This window comes from Convolutriloba macropyga, chromosome 6 (assembly GCF_964194025.1).
Source record: "Convolutriloba macropyga chromosome 6, txConMacr16.3, whole genome shotgun sequence".
Classification (NCBI taxonomy): Eukaryota; Metazoa; Xenacoelomorpha; order Acoela; family Convolutidae; genus Convolutriloba; species Convolutriloba macropyga.
In genome coordinates this window covers 50687960-50712003 of record NC_134473.1, presented here as the reverse complement: position 1 = coordinate 50712003, position 24044 = coordinate 50687960, and the positions used below count along the sequence as shown (strand labels likewise).

Genomic DNA, 24044 nt, shown 5'->3' with positions numbered 1-24044 from the left:
ATAAAAATCATTTTTCGAAAATTTTATTTGAACAATAACAATTCCTAAATTTTTCTTGAACTGTTAGTGAGTTTCAGTATTGACTGGACCCACTTGCTTTTTACTGCGACTAAAAATATTCTGTTTAGCTGTTTTATCTTCTAGCTATTGGTTATATGACTTCAATGACAAAGATTTCAATTTTTTTAAATTTTTTTTTTGGATTTTTTGAATTATTGGTCACTTTTGAACTCTTTATCACATTATCCAAAGATTATTGTAATCCAATTGGCTTAGAGAGGACGTTCAGTGGATCACAGAGAAAGTTTTCAGAGAATAGCTAATGGTTTAATTGTCTTCGACACTTTCTTCTCGCATTTTTCTACTGAATTTTAGTTTTTGCTGTTTTTGTTATTGTTTTCTGTCATAAGACTTATTGTGATGTCTTTTTAACTATCTATGCATGACAGACATCATTTTCCTCCCTATGGGTTATATCTGAGCATCGTCCTTGAGCTCCGATGAAAGATTGAGTTTACTGGCTGTTAAGGGTTTAAAAAAAATTTTTCGAAACTTTTTTGAAATTCAACCATTCCTAATTTTTTTTCGTGAATACTCTTGGTCATTGTTGGTTCTAACAGAATCCATTTCCGTTCTACTATAGCCAAAATTAATCTGGTTAGCGGTTTTATCTTCTACCTATTAGTTTTAAAACATCAATGCCACGAGAATTCATATTTTTTTTGGGTACTTTATTTTGTTTTTCGATCCTTTTGAAATCTTATCACATCATCTTACTGCTGAGAGTCCCTATTGGTTTAGGGAAGAAGTTCAACGGATCATAAATAAAGTTTTCAGGGAAGAGCTTATGATTTGAGTTGCTTCGACATTTTCTTCAGGCACTTTTCTACTGAATTTGTGGTTTTTGCCTCTCTCTGTTGTTGTTTTCATAGTCATTAACTTGTTGTAAGGTCTTATTGATGAAATACTATTGGCAAAAAAACTTATTGTCCCCTCGAGGCATCATTTATTGTATATACTGGCTTCCGTTGAAGGCTAATGAATTTAATGGCGTTGATAATACGTGTTTTCCCGCAATTTTCGTGCGTCTAATGTATTTGTTTATATTTGTTGATTTTTTGAAATTATATTGATAAAAAAGGTTTTCCCATTGCTCCTGAAAAATTAATTTAAAATTGAAGAGTGTTTAGTGAAAAGTTCATTTTTTTAATGCCTTCGACCCTTTTGTCGCTCAATTTTTTTTCCTGAATTCGCTGTTTTTGTTCTTTAGGTAGCCGTAAATTGCTCACAGATCTCATAGGCTTGTAATTGAGGACTGAATGAATGATGTTGCTCGAAACATTCAGTATATAGCGAATAGGTTCCTTTCGTCAAATTTAACTTCTATTCATCAATCAGATGTCCCATCGAATTTCGTGTATTTCAAGAAATAACATATATATTGATATTATGTGCCACTGTTGTTTCGTTTTTCTGAACGTTTATTGAATGGCCATTTTTTGCGTTTCTTTTTCTCTTCCTTCAGAACAATCGCGTAATAAGAGATCCCAATGGTTTTTAAATGTGGCCCAAGTAAACTTATTTAATCTTTCAGTATAAATCCTTCAACTGAAATAGCAGAAATAACAACTGAATTAAAAATACATATTCAGATGATAGGTATTGATTTTAATGGTAGCAAAGGTTTGTGTTTTCGCAAATCGTTTGTAATTTTTTGAGTTTCTCTTTAGTTTGTTTCTATGGCATAGTCTGACCACAGACGGGTGCTTTTGGTTTTGTAATGACTTTTTAGTAATTTATCAAGGATTTTTTTATTAAAAACCAATGTTTTTTAAGATTTTTGAATTTTCTTGGTGCAAAAAATGTTGATTAATTTTTAAGTTTCGCCTCACTGTTCGTTCTTTTTGTCGGCTTGTTACCTAGTCTCGTTAAGAAAACTTTTCATCTGCTGTATAGTTAGTAAAAGGTAAACTTGTGTAGTTAAGGTTTTATCTGACTGCATTTTGACGTTGTTACCAGGTGCTTTTAAATTTAGATATTCATTTTTTGCCGCCAAAATTTTGTTGGTGCTATTTTTTTCTAGTCTCTTCAATGTCAGGTCACGTTGGTGCTGTAATGAAGCATGGCATTAGTAATTCAATTAGTAGATAGAATGTGTAACGATTGTTTTAAACTCAAACATCTATTTTTGTTATCTCTTGATTTGGTTGACATTTTAGTCAAAAATGTAGATGAGCTCGGGTCGGAACATCATGTGCGAACGCACATTAACGAGCCGCCTTGTTGTTGTTTGTTATGCAATAGTTAGATAAATTACAAAACTATCCTTTTAGTCTTCATTCTTCTTCGCTGATATTTGGTTGCTATTAAATAAATTTTCAAACCAAAAATAGATAGATTAAACGGGTTTGATTTATTAATGAAATGCACTGGGATGTAAGGGATCCCTTAAATATTTATTCCAACAGCTTGAATATTTGTTCATTACCAGCTTCTACCGATACCAAAAAAGCTAGTTACAAAGAATGTGGCTGGCAATTTTTCTCGTTTTTTGATGCCAATTACTGAATTTGCTCAAATTTATGTTTAAGTAGTTTCGACACGGCAATTAATTACCTTAAAATGGAAAAAATTTCCGAAATACAATTTTAATAGTACATTCGGTGGTATGGAAGTATTTGTTGGAGTATTTTTGGAAAGAAAGCAAGAAATATTTTTATTGATCAGTTTCGCAAGCAAAAAAAAATAACACGAAAAACTTCTCCGCCTTAATTAGGTTAAATATTCTGCTTGCAATCCAGTTTTGGGTTTCTTTCTATAAAATCATTAAAATGGTTCAAAACTACCCATCAAAATTTTGTTCATAAAAAGTGAGCTGTTGTAGAGATTTTTTTCTATTTTTTGCTGAGTCTGCTTGAAAAAAAGTGAGCGGCATCTTTCTTTGGAAATTCATTTTGCTCTATATCACAGTGTTGCTCTCCATTCGCTAAAAGTTGTTTGTTATGCAATAGTTGGATAAATTATAATACGTGTGCAATTCTAGTTTGGACCTGAACACAGAATTACGGGACAAGTTTTCATATATTTATATATATAAATATATATGTATATATATATATATATATATATATATATAAAATAATTAAGATTTAAAGTGAAAAATGGCACAAGTTTCTGCGCAATTTTCATTTGACTTTGATTATTAAATTGCCGCCAATTGAGTTCAGCTGCTTGAAATGGTGATTGAGAGAGAAAGATCACTCGAACAGTCAAAACGGTCAAGACAAAATTTTGCATAAAAAAGACACAGCCGTTTACAATAATTGCTTCTCTACGTGAACAATTAAAAACAAAAATTAGGTTTTCATTTCTGCTCTCACGTTCGCCAAATTTGTCTAATATTGTTATATGAGTTTACATAAGACATTGACTGTTTATTAATAGGCTGTTGTGACAGAATCAAAAAAAGGAGATTGGTAACTCCAGACCTGTGTTGTAGGTCACTATTCGCAACAAGTTTTCAGAGACACCACATGACAAACCAGTAGCCTTTGGTGCTTTCTTTAATAATCAGATATGAGTTTCGTAATTGCACAACATAATTTATGATGTTAGCTATTCATTGCGAAAAACTCATTTTTATGTTGCTTGAAAGAAAAAGTGAAAAGTAAGCGGCTAGATACTTGCGTATAATGACCAAAGTTGAAAAACTTACGAAACGATATTTTCAGCGCTTTAATTCAATTTTTTGCCTGTTTTTCAGAGACCAACCGGTTTTCAAAAGGTTCTCTAAAGATGAGAATGTTGTATAATAGTCTTGGTCAAACATATGGGACCTATTATTAATATGTTTAAAGGAATGTCCTGAATTAAATTTCGACAAAAAGGTTTTAAATAAATGCTGGTCAAAAATTGAACACGTGTCCAAAAATAGCCACAATTTTTCACCCATCAATGTGAATTTGTAACAAAAAATTCTCAACAACTTTAACTTAAACTGTCCTTTTAGTCTTCATTCTGATATTTGGTTGCTATTAAAAGAATTTTCAAACCAAAATAGATAGATTAAACGGGTTTGATTTAGTAATGGAATGCACTGGGAAGTAAAGGATCCCTTAAATATTTATTCCAACAGCTTGAATATTTGTTCATTACCAGCTTCTACCGATACCAAAAAAACTAGTTACAAAGAATGTGGCTGGCAATTTTTCTCGTTTTTTGACGCCCTTTACGTTTAAGTAGTTTCCACACGGCAATTAATTACCTTAAAATGGAACATATTTCCGAAATACAATTTTAATAGTACATTCGGCGGTATGGAAGTGTTTTTTGGAGTATTTTCGCAAAGAAAGCAAGAAATACTAGATTCCATATACCCGCAATTTATTGATCAGTTTCGCAAGCAAAAAAAGTAACACGAAAAACTTCTCCTCCTTAATTGCAGAAAAATCCCTCAGTTCTAAAGTTCTAATCCAAATTAGATAATTATCATTAACTGTAGAAAAAACCTGTTTTTTTCTTAAGTTCCAACGCTTTGAGAATTATCTTCCCTTATTATTCAATAATAGCCGGAGCGAATTTTTGAAATCTAGCAGTTTTTTAGCCAATTCGATTAATAATGTATTCAGCTCTTTTTAAAAGTGATTTCTGTTTCCAGTCATTGAAAAAGCAATTTGCTTTCCACAATTAAACGGAATCTAGCTACGGCAATTTTGCGGAATGGGCTTCTACCAAAAGTATTTTGCGGCTAAATGTAGATAGATTCCCCTTTTCAACTCCGATTTCAAAATTTAAGAACAGTGACTGAAACTTGAGATCTTTTAGGGCACCGCTTTTTCAACTTCAAAGTTTGTACGTACTTTTCACAGGTACAATGTATTTAGATAGGAAAAGTAAAACAAGGTTACACAAATGATAAATTTACTCAAAAATTTGTAACCGGTAGACGCTTGCTATGATTAACAATTTTCTCTATTCCATAACTTCTGTTTAAAAAGCGGTTAGTATTTCGGTTTCAAAAGGACAAAAAGGTTGAGACAGTCTCTTACAAACTTTACGGTTATTCTTTCGAAGGTCTGGTTAAGGTTTTGCTGCAAATTTAGATGTCAAAGAATGAGGAATGTTTAGATATAGAACTGTCCTACAATTCCCGCGATTGTGTTGATAAATGCGACAACTTTCTTGCTCCAATCGTTCCTTCAGAGTGCCATATGATTTCTTTAACTTGCACAAGCAGTGTAGTATGACTGTGTTCAAATACATCAAATACTTGAAACTAAATTCGGTTCTACGATGCTTCAAGAATTTTCACAATTTGAATTTTGTGCAGTTGACTTGTTTCAACACTTTGACCAACACAACGCTTGTCCTCTCTGCTAGCTCCAAAGAGCAATTAAAAGGTGAAATCAAACATTATGACTATCCCAACTCTGAGAACTAAAATCAAAAATGTTTGTGTTGAAAAATGTGGAACAAAAAAACTATATTGCTGTTGAATTTATTTTTCCCCACTGTAAGGAGCTCGTACGAAAACAAATATATTATACAAAGATTTGCTTTTAATATCATTATCAATGTTTCCTTTCTTAAATTCAAGATTCAGAATCGAAAATACGCAAAATCAGGGATTCTAAATATGTTGAAGGTCCTCCACTTTAGAGCATCGGATGGCGGTTAAAAATGAAAGAGAATTGGTGGAAATCACTGCCCATGTTTTGGTCCTAGATCGAAGCAACCTCTGATCAGACAGACTATCGTCGAGTGTACACCTTCCCATTGCGCGCTCGAAGTATATCGTCTCAAAAAAGCTTCGAGCGGCGGATACTATGGACAATAATCTGGAAACAGTCTTTTTAAAAGTTGCACAAATAACGCAACACTGGTCAGATCGTTCCAGACTGTGAGGACATGATCAGACAAAGGCGTAGAAATTGTCTGGACAATTGGTCTGGAACATTTCTCATCAAAAAAGTCACTTTTGTTTGGGATGATCTGATCAGAAGTGCCGACGAGAGCTTTGAGTGCACATTAATCTAATTTGACGTCACATTGGTCTGAGATGGTCTGATCAAGGCAGTGAAAGTCTCGGAGCTTAAGCTGGGCGTTAGTGTTGGGTATTTTTATGAAATAGACGCTTTCGAGCGTTAATGGAAGTGTTTGTCCAAAAAAACGTCATTTTTAATAATCTCAGGGAAAAATTCGTTGCAATTTTTATAGTGATTTTCCTGATATTCCCAGTAAATAACGGCCATTTATTAAATTTGATTGCTCCAAATGACTCATTTTCTAAAAATAATGATTAGAAAGGTACGGATATTGACCATTGCCGATTTTGACCATTTCGCCCTAAAAATACTGGTTAAGTTTGGTCATGGGTTTATGTTTTATGGGCAAAATTTAAATCAAGGTCTCAAACTGACTTACTGGACCAGTGACTTGCCGGATGGTTTGTATTCCCATTGTGTAAAATTTTCTGGATCGCCGACTGTGAACTCGTATACGGAGTAGCTCCTCTGGACCATCTCCTAAAAGACAAACAGGCATGGGTGTGACGCCTTCGTAGATTTGATTTTCCTGGAATTCTTCTTGGTTCTTTATCAGTGGTATTATGAGATGAATCTTAGCTTACAAAAATGATCATGATCGCAAATTTTTCCGTTTTATTTCCCCGTAAATGTCCTCCGTAAATAAGATCTTTGCGTTTTCATATAATATTTGGGTAGCGGGATCATGTAGGAGTGTTATTCAGTTGCCCTCTTGCTAGAAAAACTTACAAGCTTTAGTAGTAAAAAGATTGGACACGTTATGCAATTGCAAAGACTACAAACGCTTACTTTATGGAAGTTAGCTAAATTTAGCAAACCTAATAATCTATTTTTCGCACGGTTTGTATCACGCATCTGCTCCATTTATGTATCGATTTTTCGCATGCAATGTAGCTCAATTTTGCATATAATCCGCAATTAAGCCTAACTTAATTACTACTTATTTAATTAAGCCTAACTTATTTCTATTATTAGTACTTCATTACTACTTATAGTACTTTATTACTAATTACTACTATTTATTAGTACCATTTATTACTACTTAATAAAATCGACCAGTCCCACATTGATATACAAAGCCTTTGATATGCGAAGGATTTTTTGGAGAAAAATCAGTTTTTGTGGTTGCATGTGTTTAAAGCACTTTAAAGCATTGAAAGCTTCAATTAAATCTTTATTAAAGTACTTTTTGCATGCTCAAAATGCGCGCAAATAACAGATACACAATTCATGCGGAAACGTGCTACAAGACTTGTAACCTTGTTTTCGTTCGAATTGTTCTTTTGTTTAGCAAAATTGGCGAACCCTTTTTTGCGAAAAGTAAGATACAAAGGATGTCACCTAATTTCGTTCATTGTATGTAACTAATTTTCGAGCCAATTTAACTAAGGCGGAAATTTTTGGCTATACACCTCTGCGTCGTAATATTATCGGTTAATTCAAAGTGTTGTTCATACAAATTTTGGCGATATTTAGCAATGAAGAGGAAAAAAGAAAATTTTTTTATTGTTCTGGCTAAGAACAACAACTCTCATGATTTTATCGTTCATCCACACAACTGCACAAATCAAAAGAAAAAGCATCACAATATGCTTTAGAAATGAGAAGAGGCACATTTCACTCAGTATGATTTTCACTTCCAGGGATCCATCATTCATAGACCGCGTTTCCATGTATGAAATTTTTACTACACTCTTACACGCTTTCTTTCGCAAGTTAGTACAGTATCTAGCGCGGTCAGCATCAACATTCCCTGTTTTTCAAAAAAATTTAAAAGCTTTATAGATTGCTGTTCGATTGACAACTTCATTATTTGCTTCCGTAACAATTTTTTTCAAATCCAGTTTAGAGCTTCTAGTATTTATGTTGACAGCCTTAGAGAAAGCGTTTTTGTTGTCTGTTGCAAAATGTTGTAACTGCATTGTGAATAATTTATGGACAATGAAAATGTTAGCCTTCTCAAAGAAGGGAGTGGTGTGGAAGAATTTTGATTTTTTTGAAAATTACACGAATTATACGTTTCTGTATTAAGCAAATTGGTTGCAAGTTATTTTTGTTTGTAGATCTTTATACAAGGAGACCATAGATATACATAAGATATAACGGGCTCTATGTACATTTCGTAGAGTAAAATTCGTTGGTGCACACATAAAGGGTTTTGAATATACTTCAAAAATCCAAATAATTTTGCCAGTTTTTTACATATTCGTGAGATATGAGATTTGAAATTCAATCGTGAGATTATGTCGACTCCTATACAAATGATCAAATCAGTAAGTCTGACTTCAGAATAACCAAACCGTACGATTCCTACCATATTTTTTTAAAGTATTGAAGCAACACAGTCTTTTCTGTACTTAGGCTCCTCTTGCTGTAACGAATCCATTCAATCAATATTGCCAGACTATGATTAATTTTGCTCGTAGAATAATTTTTGCTGTTGTTTCATTAGTGTTGTTCCATCTGCTGTTGTTTCTTTACTGTTGTTTCATTCATGAGAAATTTAGTGTTGTTTCTTCTGCATACATCGTAATCGAACAGTCTTCGTTTCCAGCCGAAAGTGGTAAATTATTTATGTATTTGATGAAAACTAATTCGCCTAATATTGAACCCTGAGGTAAACGAATTTGAATCTCCGTAGGTATGGATCTCATAGTTCCCACTTGCATATACTGTTTTCGTTTTTGAAAAAAACTCCATAGTAATAACAGGGCTATACCTCGGATGCCATAGTTTTCCAATTTCTCTAACAATATTCTATGATCTACTGTGTCGAAGGCTTTGCTCGCATCCATGAACCATCTCAAAACATTCAAGTTTGAATCAAGTAGTCTTCTGATTCTTTCAACAGTTTTTACTAATGACTGGATTGTTACTTTTTTGGGTTGGAAACCAAAATGTTGCTCTGTTATTTGATTAGTTTTAAGTAGACAACTCAATAATACGTTTGTGGAGAATTTTCTCAAAATTCCTACTGAGGGAAGATAATATTGAAATAGGTCTAAAGTTGGTAGAGTTTTGCCGGTCATCCGATCTTACGCATTTGAGCGGTTACTTTTGCGTTGATTATACAAATTAGCAACTGTTTTGATCTTACATAATTTGCCGTTGTTTTTCTTTTATAATTTACTCTTTTTGACGTAGATTTTACATATCTAAGCATGAATTTTAGCGTTGATCTTTCAAAAAATGATTTCCCAATTTGGCATTTTTTTATCCTGAAACACTTTTAAGGTAAAAATGAACAATAAAAATGAAGTTATAAAAGGAATCGTGGGTGTTTGGGGTTGACGATGTTTTCAGAGGGAGTGAGATTTAACCCCTATTTTGCTAAAATTCATCCTATTCAACGCCATTCAATGTAAATTTTAACTTTTTACGATGTTTCGATCTGATTTATAAGGAATAATTTGTAATGAAGTTTAATACATAGTGGCACAGTGGTAGAAGAGGCAAAGAGCATGTAGGGGGCGAGGAATTATCTTACCGCACACAGAAGACTAGAAGCTCAAAGTAATTAAGATAATTTATCAGCAGCGGTTTGAAATTAGATTTTTCAACACATATTCTAGATTTAACACATATATTAGATTTTTCAAATTCTTACATACTTTTGCGATGATTGCGTCGAATTTAGCGTTGATCTTACATATTTTCAACAATTTTAGAGCTGTGGTAGCAAAATTATGTAAAAATTTTGAGATTAATTTCCTGGTTTTAAAACGATAGTTACTGCTTGCCTTACATAGTGCTGTCATATCACTTTGACCCTCAAGCAATTTAGGTGCTCTTCTATGACCACTGAAGCTCTACAAAGTTGTTTTACTTCGAATTGAGTTCCAAATTTTTAAATTTTTATTCACTTCTGTCACACCAAAAGCCCAATAAGGGGATCAAAAATTGCACAAACTAAGAGGGCAAATTCAAAGACAAAAACAATCAACTAACGTCGGGCGAATTGCTCTCAAACGACCGGCGAGCGGTTGGCTTTGTCAGAAGCTAGCCACGGTTTAGTGACGCTAGCTTTAGATTAATGGAAGAGACGTGAGGGTAATATATGATGACATCACGCTACATAACAACAACTGAAGGGTGGCATCATTAAAAGAGCTAAGGAAAGAGAGAGAGAGAGAGAGAGAGAGAGAGAGAGAGAGAGATATTGAGAGAGAGAGAGATAGAGTGTGCAAGAGCTAAACCTCAAACAGGAAAGAGAAGGAAATAAACCCCGACCAACTTAGATGCAACATAGAGGGAGAGAACGCTAGGAAATTTTCAATGATGAGATTCGACTGTGCAACTTCTAGATTTCTAGCCTTGTCAGTGATTAAATCATATAGAAAACTGAAAAAAAAATTCTAGATTTCGCAGTGAAAACAATGTTCAAAAACATTTTCTGTCTCTGGAGTTCTGACATATAACCCATTAGCAAGACATAGAAACTTTTGTTGGCCAGTAATGATCGCTAAACTCAGAAAAGGACAAAATTATTCAACAATTTTAAAATCAATTTCAATTTTTTCCAAAAAATCTTGCCACAAATCTCGCTACATCCAGTATCTTTATTGCAAGTCATAAATAGTTTCACTCGCTCATCAAAATCCAAAAACTTGGAACATGATAATTTTTCAAAAATTTGAAAAAAGTATTTTAATTTTATCAAACATTTGCTAACACGCTAAATCCCTATATTAAAAACCTTTAAAATAATTCTACGACATCTGATAACTATGCATTAATCTATTATCAAACCCTAAATGAGATTCTTTGGCTCTCGAGGCTGAAGAAAACTAAAAAGATCGCAAAAACTTTTCGAAAAACTTAAAAAAATTGCAAGATTTATTTAAAAAATGCTAAAATTTGTGATATGAAAAAGTTGAAAACTATTCCATGACCAAGAAAAATTTTTCAGTAATTAATTATCAAATATCAAACCCATAAGGAGGTTTCCTGGTCCCTGCGTCTGGAACAACTTAATTAATGACGATCAATGTCAAAACAATTCAAAAAAATTCCAACTTTGTCAGAAAAAAATGCTACAATCCGGGATGTCAAAGACGCGAAAAACAATCCATTACATCTTGAAACTATACAGTAACCTATTATCAAACGCTAGAGGAGGTTTCCTGGCTCTTGAGACTGGAGAAACCTAAAAAATGACAAAAGTTTTTTGAAAGCTTGAAAGAATGTGTTTTTCTTTGGATTACCAAAACATATAACTCTTAAAACGGTCATAACAAGTACTTAGGTTTTGCAAAAGGCCCTTATCAACTTTAAACAGCCTCAATTTTATACTCGTCCAACAAAAAAAATCAAAAATGGCAAACATAAACACGAAAATTGACATTTTTTTGCGCTCAAAAACACCTAAAATGACATTTTAACCTTAAACTATGGCCCTCCCGATAGCTTCATTACACTAAGCACTTTAGGGACTACAAAACGCGTCTGCGGGCTTCTAATGAAACTTAATGCCCGCTGGGTGCTACCTTTTTATCCCGTTTTTATGGAACGACGAAAAAGTCAAATAGGTCAGACGATAAATCGGTCAAGCAAACATTCGCATAAAAAAGACCAACAGGACTAATATAATTGCTATATTTCGTTTGAGAGCAATTAAACAACGGCTGCTCTTGTTGTCAGTCAGAATAAATGATAAATATTACCTTTATCTACTTGTGCATCAATCAAATGGAACATCCCTTTATTTACTTTGGAACATTATTTTCTCGATCTCTGGATTAGATGCAACTAACTAGCAAAAACATTTTGCAAACTAAAAGTTCATTTTTTTCACTTCGCTATCTATCTGACATTGATATCAATAAAGTTATTAACACACTGGTTTTGAGTTGTGCGTCAATTTAATAAGTTGAATGTCAAATTATTTTGCGCTATTTTGTACGTTCTTTTGAGAGTTTCTAATAATATGTAACGCCTTAGCTAAGGATCAGCAACCGGGAACATATTGAAATCAACACAGAGTCCCGCTGAATAAAACATAAACAGACTAATGTCGGACGCATTGCTCTTGGGCGAATTGCTTTTGAAAAACATCTAACCGCGTCGGTTTTCGCACAACTGACTTCCCGATCCATAACCACAAGCGCTGCCCTGTCGGCTATCAGTGCCTAATTTGTGTTATGCTGCAAGCGATTTATATTAGCTTTAATTTGCAGTAAGAACAATAGAAATCACACAAAAATGAAGAGCAAAAGCGTGAAAAAGTTTTGCATATCAATTTAGCAAATAATAGCTGCAGTTTTTTGAATCAGGATTAATAATTTGTTTGAGTTTTTGAAAAAAGATGCGAAAAATTTGTAAATAATTAAATTGCTGCCAAACTGTTTCAGTAAACTTCTTCTTCGTACACATTGGTTCCGAAATTGAGTTGAATTTTGAAACCAAAATAAAGGCCAAACATTTTATAAGTTTTATAACATTTTATAGTTACTGCGAACAATCTTAACAATCAATAAAACATGCGCAATTTGAGTGAAAAAAATTCAAAACATAGCTGCCATATTGCCAGAAAATAGCTGCGATATTGTTTGTGATCACTAAGCTAACAGATTCAATCTTCAAAAAGCAATCTTCACAGCTTCTACTGCAAATTTTACAAATTTTAATCAAAGAAAATGTAATTGGTGATATTTTATCTGATGAAAAAAAATGTGGTGTAAGAGAATAGTGAATTTAGCAATGGCCTTTCGTAAGAAAACTGATGGATAGCGTTGAAATATTTTTTTTTGTACTGCATTAGCGGCAAAAAAGGATTCACCGCATTCACCTTATATCTTAGAATATTTTTTAGTGGATTATCTAAAGAAAACTTTTCAATTTTTGAAACTAAAGAAATTTGACATTATGAAGGCAGGTGTATCCGCGCACAGACTAAAACGTACGTGTCAAGCACTACTATTTCAAAAACAAATAAACATTCTTGAAGGACATTTTATTTTTGAATCACAGCATTCAACACTTTATAATCAAATCACATCCTAGCTCCGTCTTGAAAAATTTTGCTTTAAATTTTACCAGAAAAAAAAATATAGCCGGCAGATTGCTGGAAAATAGCCGCGATGAACACTTGTGGCCTTCCATGAATTGAAACAACTAGAGAAATAAAATAGACGGATTGACCACCAGTTCTCTAAAAGACCACTAGACTTTTTGGTTAGATTTGCACTGTCATTTTTATGAGACACATATGCTGTATAAAAAAAGCTCCAATTGAGTCTTTTTTAAAAATGATATTCAAAATCAGAAACTCAAGACTAATGCTCAAGAATTAGGGCATATAAGTTCGGCACTACTTTGATTCGCACTACTGATCTTTGACAAGTAAATGTTCCTAAAAATTAATGTTCCATAAGTGGGTTCAGATGTCGCTTTTTTAGTGAGGTAATTCACGCAATTGACCTAAAAGCAGAACAAATGACGTAATGCACACAAATTTTAACTACAAAGCAGTAGACAACACTGAAATTGAAAAAATCAATTCCAAGAAGACGGGTCGCAAGTATCATCGATGGAGACGACGAATTAGAGAAAACCACAATGTCCCCAATATTAGCAGCTATCGCTTCGCGGCTATTAAGCAGTAAGTTTAATGGGAAGTTTTAATTTGATTTTATTTTGGTTTTTCTAGTTCTTATTTTTGTCAAATTCTCCAGTGTATGAACAAAAATAAAAACGTAAAGTCAATTTTAACTTTTCTGATGACCAATTATTTCCAGGATGTACAAATATTAGCAAACTAATATAAACTAAAAAGATAATATAAACACCTAACGTCACGCGAACTGCTATAAAATACTGTCACGCAGTTACTGGGGTTTAGGGAGGCTAGCTTAAGAGGAACCTTTTCGATGTTTTACAATGTACATACTATGCGCAAATGTGGAAATGCATAAAGCGAAAATGTCGAAATTTTCAGTGTGACATATCTATTTTTTTCTAGAATCGTTACTTGGACTATTTTTTATTCTTTGCAACCCAAATAGTATTGGTATCCTAAGAGTTCAATATGGTTCATTTTGAAATCTTTAACCTGACAAAAGCGTTCCTTTTTAAAAGTAACAAACCATAAAATGACAGAAACGATAATATATCTTTTCACTAGGAACGTTAAAAGGAGTAATTTTGATGTCTTACAATCTACATACTGATAATAGCATAGGTTATTAATATCGTTTACTTTGAATAACTCCTCGAAACATTAAAGGTTCTCTTTTTTCCAAACATGAAACATACCCGGCAGATTGCCGCAAAATAGCCGCAGCTGATTCTCATAACCAAGATTGGGATTGAAAGAAGAGAAAACAATAATGAAAATGCACACAAACGATTTTAAAGTGCAAACTATTTTAATATCTTTTTGAGCTGGACATACTCATGTTTCTAGTGATACGACACAAAAGTTGGTTTCAATACTAAAAACACTTTCAGCAAAATGAGAGAAGAGTGAAACTAGCCTAGAGAAGTCAAACTGATTTCACGCAAAATGTTGAACAAGCTGTGAAATAAGATAAAGCGAAAAAACTTTAGTACAACGAAGTAAACATAACCGACTAACGTCGGGCGAATTGCTCGCAAATGACCGGCGACCGGTTGGCTTTGACAACAGCTAACCACGTTTAGGTGACCTCAGGGCATTACCTCTTTATCCCTTTCTAAAGACGAATGTCAAATGGGTCAGACGAAAAATCGGCCAAGCGAAAAATTGAATAAAAGACAAACAGGATCAATATATTTACTACAATTTGCTTTTGAGAGCAATTTACAATGGTTTCATAAAACGTGCCTGTTAGATCATTTTTGATTTAAAAAAATATTTTAACTATAACTCATTGATAATGAGGATCAGAGATGATGACAATACGCTACATAACAGCATCTGAAGTGCGGCATCAACAAAGAGAGAGAGCGAGAGAGAGAGGGAGAGAGAGAGAGAGAGATAAAACGTGAACGAAAAAGAGAAGGAAAGGAACCCTAACAAAAAGAGATAGAGAGAGAGAGAGAGAGAGAGACGGGAATATCTTCCATGATTGGTTTCGACACTGCAACTTCTAGTTTTTTAACCTTGTTAATAAATAAATCATATAGAAAATCACTGAAAAAGACAAAATAAAAAAAGTTTTTAGCTTCATTATAAAAAGAATTCAATACCATTTTTTGTCTCAAAAGTTCTGTCAAGTAACGCATCTGAAAGGATTGAAAAAATTTGTTGGCCAGTAATGGTCGTTAAACTCAGAAAAGGACAAAAAATAATGAAAAATTTTTGAAAAATTTGCAAATTTTTCTCAAGAGACTGTCCGGTATCCCCGTTTCAAGCCTGAAATAGTTTCACAGGCTCACGAAGATCCATACAATTGGAACAAAAATTTTCCAAAAAATTTAAAAGTTTAAATTTTATCCAAAAAGTACTAAAACTGGAGTCACAAAAAATGTTAATCACTATCCCATTAATTCTAGAAACTATGCAGCAGCTTTTTATCAAACCATGGAGGTCTCAGGTCCTCTGTGGCCGGAAAAATTGCAGAAACATGAAAAAATTGCAAATATTTTAAAAAATTGCTTAAATTAGTGATTTTAAAATCTTAATTATTCCAATACATCTATAAACATTGCAGCAATATATTTCAAACCGTAGAGGAGGTCCCATGGCTCATGAGGCTGAAAAATTCTAATAAAAAGTGAAAAAAAGCAAGTTTTTTTAAAAAAATTATTGTGAAAATTTGTGACCTTAAAAGTTGAAAAACTATTTCATGGGCACAAAAAAATTTTCAGTAACTTATAATAGAACCCCTTAGGATGTTTTCTGGCCCCATGGGTCTGGAAAGACCTGAATAAGGAAAAAAATGTCAAAAAAATTGAAACAATAGCACATCACATTTTGTCAAAAAAATTGCTAAAATTTGTGATGTTAAAATGTTGAAACCATTCCATTACAACTAGAAACAATGCACTGACCTATTATCGATCCCTAGGGGAGGTTCTTTGACACCTAGGGCTAATAAAAATCAAATAATGTCGAAAATTTCCAAAAACCTGGAAAAAAATTTCAAAATAGTAAAAATTTGCGTTTTTAGCAAGCGGTCGTTCGTCAGTAGCTTGCCACAGGAGGGAGGAGGAGGGAAGGGGGTCACCGGGGATTGATTGGGGGCATCACTGGGGTGGGGGGCATTACGCGGTAGGCGGGGGGCAATAGAAGGGGGGTCAACAGTGGGGGTGTCTTCAACCTCTAAGAACCGCCCTTCACACCATAAGTATAAGTCTCCAAAACAGTTTGAGGTGAAACAGAGCTGAAAGGCTCTAAGAGCAATTAATGCCCGCTGGGCTTACCTGTTTATCCCATTTTTGAGAACGAAAAGTCAAAAGCGTCCGACGAAAAATCGTTCAAGCAAAAAATTGCTTTAAAAAACCGACAGGACTAAAATAATTGCTACAAACTTCGTTTGAGAGCAATTAAAAAATAGGTACACTATAATAGCCGGCTGAGAAGCCGAGGTGGCTATGAAGCATAAACCTACTGACGTTGGATGAACTTCTCTTGAACTAGAAGCTGGGGCAATTTAATTTAGGGTTGTAGCTCAGATTTTTTGGGTGCAAAAATTGATAGAGGTTCAAATTCGCCATATCCCGAAAAACACTCAGACTTCTTAACCACTAAGCCACTTCTGCGTTGTTTTTCAACCGCTATCAATTAGCAACAAACTTCATTGCAGAATGAGAGCAATTGAAACCAGTCAAAAGGAAGAAGTGAAGCGTGAAAAAATTACTTGAGAAGCCACAAAATGTTCTAGAACAAAAGCGTACAGGACTATAATTGCATAAAAAAGACTACCAAACTTAGAATAATTGCTTCAAATTTCGTTCGAGAGCAATTAATTAGGCAAAATTGTGATTAAAAACTTGATTCAGACCATTTTCTTTCTCTGAATGCTGCATTGACCGTTGTCAGTGTTTTACAGCCTACATACTATTGGGGTCCTGGGAAAGTAAAATGTTTGTCATATCAGAGGAGTTTGTAGTCTGGGGTGGCCTCAGGTCAGACGTCAGACGTCGGTTCGAGCACGCAAACGACTAGATAATGGTCTGGAAACGGTTTGGATCAGGGTCCACACAATTCTCAACAATGGTCAGATTTTTGTATCATCAGAAGCTACTTCCATCTGGAATGGTCTGTCAGAGACAATTTTGAGCTCACTTCAAGCGCACACAAAGTTTCCAGCACACTTCAGTCTGATCAGAGGTTTCATTGATCTGGGATGGTCGGGCCAGAGGTTACTTTGGCCCGGAACGGTCTGATCAGAGATCACACCGGTCTGGCACCAAACTTTGGAATTGATCATGTTAACTCATGCAATATCTGGATTTTCTCGTCAATGCATGGGATGCTTTACCCAGATTTAATCAAGCCATGTTTCAATTACACATCCTTACATGTTTTGATAAAATGTTGGGTATTTGCCAACATACCCCCACCCCACATCGCAAAACTTTAGAGGTCATATAACGTAAAACCCACCATATTACCGTTATGATAAATAACCGCTATGGTAATTACCCCTAAATAACCAAATTATCAACTGAATGGAGGCAGGAGTTTTGTGGGCAACTTTTTTTGGGAAAGACTCAAAATTTGGTAAAAAAATTTTTCTTGAGAAATGTGCAATTAAAGGTGTTGTAAGTCCGTAAATGTCTTGACAATTTCTTGCCACGAATCATATCTGAAGACAACACCCGTTTTGATCAAAACTTGCTAATATCTTGATTCGATTTTTTGTACACAAGTGTCAAGATAAAGGACAGCAGTTAATAGTCGAAAACAAGCAATGGCTCAAAGTTAAAAACAGATGGCAGTTAAAGAGGACATTGAAACTGTTACCTGTTGTGCATTTGCGTTGGTGGTGGTCCACTGGTCAATGGTAGTGTAGGGGTCCAAGTCTGTTGGGAATGCATTAGGGTGTTCAATGGAGAGAGTGCACGCCACAAACTCATTGTTCACTCGGATCACATTGTGGGGGCCTGACAACAAATTTAATATGTTATGAATCTCACTTTAGCATATAAAAGAGGTATATTGCCTGGTAAAGCATGATTAATGTGATGGTATTAAATACACACAGAGAAGCATCAAAAAGTTTTCTTAAGTAAAAATTTCACAGAGCAAAAAAGAACTTACCTGACGGACTCTAATATTGTACCGGTCAACAATGGCCAAAAAACTGAGCTTGATTATAATTCTAATTTTGTTTTGGCGCTATCATTATCTTATTTACCCACCAATCAGATGTTAAATTCTACCAACCATTAAAACCTGACTAAATTCCTTTGACCTCAAACTCCTGAACTCGAACGTACCACGGCCATGTAAAGTAACGAAAACAGAAAATCACGTCCAGGATTCGGAGAAGAAATCTATTCACATGCCGATCAAGTCAAATATTTTTTAGCTAATATACATTTTCTCTGTATTTTTTTGAATAGATAAATACTATAAAAGTGAGCGAGGTTTTGAATATTTTCTATTCGACATTGATATTATCGTTTGACCCGTGTTAGAGACCAAGATACTCATTTCATCAAAAGTATCTCAATTCAAAATTGCACGTGTCGATTTTTGCTCCATTGGTTATTTTTTGTTGAACTTGATTGGCCAGGAAAAATCTTGATTTAAAAGTCACCCCCAGCATCAATGAACGCCACGTTTGTCAAGAAGCAAACTCTTGGTCCTTCCAATGATGTTTCCCCCACAAAATGTAAGCACCCCACTAAGTATAGTATTTTTTACCATGACTAGGGGATTTGCTATGATTTAGTGATTTTTTAAGTTTACGACAAACTCGAAGAGAGATATTTGCTTTCTTCTATTTAAAGTTTCTTCTACGTTGTCAAAAATTCCATACAAAACTGACCAATCAGAAATAAAGAATTCTCTATATGTAAAATAAATAGATGAAATTCGGATTCGACCAATAGATTATAATTGATAATTGATACAAAGTTAATTTGGTATCCGTGAGCTAAGACTTGGCCCGTCAAATAGGACTAAATTATCAGTGCATATTAAGAATAACTATTAAATAATTTTGTCGTCCTTTTTACACAAAATTTTGTGTGCCGTCCATCTGAAACGTCGTCCGTTTGAAACGCCTCCTTGTTCAACGCGTAATTGTCTTACCCCGTCAAATAATCTCAGTGTTAATATAAGGAACAATGTCATCCTTATAATTAACATCGTATGCAAATAATTCAATTTCTTTAGAAATGATCTGCAGTGGTCCGATTTAATAAAAAGATTAAATATAAATCACTTATCAATAAATTATGTTTGAACAAAGTTTCATCAGCTTTACACGTCCAGGAGTCATATAGAACAACTGCTGCGGATTCAACTTTCTTTTTTGATAGCGCAATAAAGAGATCACTCAGTTTTGTAATGCCAAACCTGTATGAAAATGGTTGCAGTACGGCGAAGTAATCAAACAATTGCTTCAGGTTTTCGAAAGAGGAATCGCAGTAAGAACACACAGGATTGCGTTTCAGACCCCGATTCCAAATAAATTATCTATCCGGAATGCCATTTTGGTATTTTAAAACAGATGCTTTTTCTCGAAAACCGAAAACGTATTTTGACTTTATGCCATCTTGTAATTTTACCGAAGACTTGTTTTCTCAAATTCATTTTCTCGGAATTTTCGTAATACGTTTTTCTCAGCTTTCATCGTTCCGACATGAATCATTGAGATATTGCTCAACAACGTTTCGCTGTCCGTAAAAACGTGTTACATGAAAAAAAATTCAATTTGTTTGATCCAAATGTTTTGATCTTGTGGAAATAAAGAGAACCTGGAGCTTAGGAGAACTGCTTTTCCAACCCGAAGCTTAAGAGAACGCGGAGCTTAGGACAATCTGCTGTAGAGAAAAGGTGAATATGCTTTTCCAATTTTTAGAGAAATTTGTTTAACAAACGGCATCATCCTCAAAGGCATCATTTTTAAAGTCAATTACATTTGCTGCAAGATTTTTTGCTCTTAAGTTCGGCCAACAAATTCCACCGTGGTTTCCTTTACCTTGAAAATGGCAGAGACCGATTTACATTCTCTTCCCTTCGTCTTGAGTACTTGAAAACTTAAAGATGGAAATTATTCAAAAAAGACCTTGGTACCTGAATGAGTCTAGCACCCTTCATTAAGCGTGATACACAAAAATACTGATTAAAACTGTTTTCGCTCTCAGACTCATGAATTTAATGAAGTGATTCTCGCTATCACTGAAATTTTTTTCCAAAACCTTATTACTTTCGTCGTGAGCTTCCAAAATAATGCTGTCTCATAAACCCAAGTTTTTGATTTTTATCGTAGTCACTACTCTTTCCTCTGCGTTTAGAACAGGGGTTCTGCTGCGATTTTCTTTCAACTGAGTTCCACGATTGAAAAAAAATTATTTTTGAGAACAAGCTGTGCAAATAGCTTCTCTACAGGAAAACTTTTAGATCAGATCAACAGCATGCTTTTATCTGTATGGATAGTGCACAAGTTGACCAGGGCTGGTTCGGCAAGATATCAAGCGGAGGCTCCAGGGCAACAATGATAGGAAGCGCAGTCAGCGTAGATCCCAGTCTGACAAACATTCTCAGCCTTATTCGTTCAGGTAGATAGCTGTTTACACAGATATTGGCCTATGCGTTTTTGAGTAGACAAGTTCAAGTGTTCGGACTAAATTAAAGTCAGCAGCCAAAAATTTGCATTCACCGTCGTTGATCGTTTTCTGTAAAAATTGCATCAACTCAAATCTGTGCACCGAGTTGGGCTCATTATTAATGTACAGGTCTGTGTAGTGATCCGAGCAATCAGCCAACATTTCATCCGTGTTAATGGTTGTAACATCTTTTGGTAAGAGCAACTCGTCCATCAAAATTTTTGATTGGCATTGTTTTATGCACCTTTTGACAGCTTTGGGATTCCGTGACATGCCTCTTTTTCTGTATTTTTGAAAACTGTTAGCAATTCACCTCTTTTTGTTCCAGTTTTTTCAACAGTTAAGCTATACGACATTTCTCTTATTCACATAAGATTTCCTTCGAAAGCCGAAACCAAAATTGCTTACAGCTGCTATTGATGCGTTTTTTGCTGATGCTCTTCAATACATCTCGATATCGCTGCTTTTGTTCGCCATAAATATTTAATTAGATATTCAACTCTAAAAGAAGTTCCATTTATCGTTTCAGGATTGTTCTGCAGGACATTGTTATCAAAATTCGACACTCCACGACCTACATCCAAATTGTCCTATTTTCAAAGTACACTCCACACAATGGTGATTACTCAACACTATCAACACCCTTGCTATGGCCTTGAATTTTCTAAAGGTTTCAAGACTGTTTGCGCAAATATATCCAATTCATGTTTGTATTCTTGTTTTTTCGCGTTTATGCGTAGATCTGGTTTTAAAAACATGCTAAACATCAGGCTTAATCTTTCGAAGAATTGGATGTGAATGTCTTTGGTCACTGTTCCCTCGCATGTTTTCCCACCCGGTTTCTTTCTAAATTTGGAAAGGCAGTGAAATCTCCAAGAACAATTATATTTCTCTCATTGACATTTTCTGTGTTTGTATTCTAAACAGTCGGTAGTTGACAGGTTTTTTGTGTATACAGACGTTTAAATGTATTTAAAATACAAAGGTCCAAATCAATAAAACTAGTAACATTGCACGAATTAGGAACGATTGTGCGCTATGAAAATAGGTTACTATTCCACAAGGTCATCAGTCCCCGCTAAGTGAAGTGCTTGGCATAAAAAATTTGTTGAAAAAAATTCAATAATGATCTTCGTTTTGCCTCTTGGAAACAGAAGATACGGAGTGTCTACTGATAAAAGTCATCTAAATATTGAAATTGGAGGCCTTCCTATTGTGGTAGTGGTTTTCAGTCTGTTAATCCTACAACCAATTCTCCGTATCTTTCTTATTAATTTTAAGTTTGTTTACCTTGTCTGATCTGCATTGCTTGGAAAATTACTGCACCCATTTTCCTTCTCCTAGCTTTCCAACGCATTTAAGGTTGTCTGATTAAAGTGCATTTCATTTTGGGTTTCTGGAGAAGGAGTGGATGTCCTCAATGCTGGCGTTTCCTTTTTTGTTCTCCAACAGCATCGAGATTTTCATATCTTCGTGCTTCTTCTCTTCCATATGCTCTCTTACTTCTACAAAACTTTTCCGGGTGTCCTTAAAAATGCATTCCTTTTCTTTTTTTGGAAGTTGCATTCCAATAAACTAGGAATATTTGCAAACATTCCATTTGGCCCTTTGATGATGCCCGAGTAAAATTTGAACATGCTTCGAACATCTTTCGGAGCTGCGCTGATTGCACAACAATTTTAGCTTGCGATGTGCTATTAAAAAAATCATCCAACGTCTTCACTTTCCAATTGTTGTTTGTTTATTGGAGCTATTAACCTCGCTAGGTATATTTCCGATATGTAACGTTGTGACCTTTGGACAGCTCATAGGTATGTTTTCTCTTGGCCCGCAAGCACTTAAATGCATTCCCCTAAAATCTATTCCACGCATATCGAGCTCTGACATTGACTGTCTCATTGTTGGAGGTGCTAATACCCGGACTGCGTGATTGATCGGTCCATCTGATTCCTCTTGGTTTTTTTGTACAGTTATGTTATTTCATTCAAATTCAAGTAGACGTTTTCTGATTTTCATTACTCTATCTCGAAATAGAAGATCCTATTGTTCTTAATGACGGAAGATTTGGCCAGTGAAAAACATAATAAATTCAGGGTTCAGAACAATTGGATACTTGATTTGGGCTTTTGAAGAAACTTTTTGCGCAAAGGATGCTGCTTTGTTGGCAAAACAGTACCCCGGAGCCATTCGTTGGCTATTTCTGTCATGATTGCGAGCTCCGATTTTCGTTTTTAGGAACACTCTAACAAGCGAAATGGTAGAAAGTCTACGTCGCTCGTACAATCAACTAGTGCTTAATGAGAATGGTGTCTGGGCAAAAAATACCATGCCAAAATGTCCAATGTAACAAAATACCCAAAAACTACCCAAAATTTTATTCCAACGTTGAAACTACCAGAACGCTTGTTTAGCATGAGATCTAACTAGGAATTTGGCCATGCCTGGTGGGCCATGATCATGCCTCATTGGCCCGTGGTTTTGATATGAAACTATCAAAACGGAAAATGGGACTGAATTATAAACCTGATTATGAGAAAACAAGTTTGTAAAAGTGCTAGTTTGTAGTCGGATTTTTGAACAAAAAGATCAAAAGGAATAAATTGCGTATAATGACATTGGGTATTTTGGTATTGGGTATGTTGTCATGCAACTAATAAAAATTGTTTCTGTAAAACACGACCTAAAAATTTTTGTGTCCTAATTTATTGAGTACGATGATCTTCGGGGCTGACCTAGGGGTTACAATATTCAAACTGTAGTTTGACAGTAGCTTGCTCTTAATTGTAATTTTTCTTTTTCTTTCCTTATTTCGGAGTGTGCTTTTTTTGCTCACTAAGGTGACGGGGCACTTTTTTTCATGTGAATTTTTTACATGGTACTACCTCAAACTCATTTGGGCGTCCGATGCCTAATGAACCCGCTAGTTAAAAAACCATTGAATATTAAATCACTTTAGATCTCAGGATGAAAATGTTCAAGCGCTAGACACTGAGAACAGACCTAACTTAAGCGAATTAATCAAGAGCTGTTAACGTAAAAACGCGCATGAAGCAGCATGAGTCACAAAAAGTAAAAGTGTGAAATGCGCGCCAAATCTGCTGTTTTCAAGCAAAACTTTGTGGCTTTAATTTAGCGGCCGTGGCTTTATTGGTTTTCATTGTTTTCAAATTGGAAACTGTGGAAAAAAGCAGATGACATAAAAATATTTTGGATCTTTTCCGTTTGTGTCCCCCCGCTTAGTGGGTGCATACTATTTGCAACCCCAAGAAGCACGTGCAATATTTTTACCATGTA

The 24044-nt window shown here is 34.7% G+C and overlaps 1 protein-coding gene across 1 annotated transcript in view; it reads right to left on the bottom strand.

Annotated features, from left to right (window-relative positions):
- The window catches only part of LOC142341338 (uncharacterized), a 165901-nt gene that overhangs the window by 116619 nt on the left and 25238 nt on the right, over nt 1-24044 (bottom strand). The window contains exons 2-4 of the mRNA XM_075392265.1: nt 18232-18241; nt 17935-18074; nt 6424-6524 (exon numbers count right to left, since the gene is read on the bottom strand). Coding sequence (XP_075248380.1) covers nt 6424-6524; nt 17935-18074; nt 18232-18241 — 251 coding nt within the window. The remainder of the gene's footprint in view (nt 1-6423; nt 6525-17934; nt 18075-18231; nt 18242-24044) is intronic.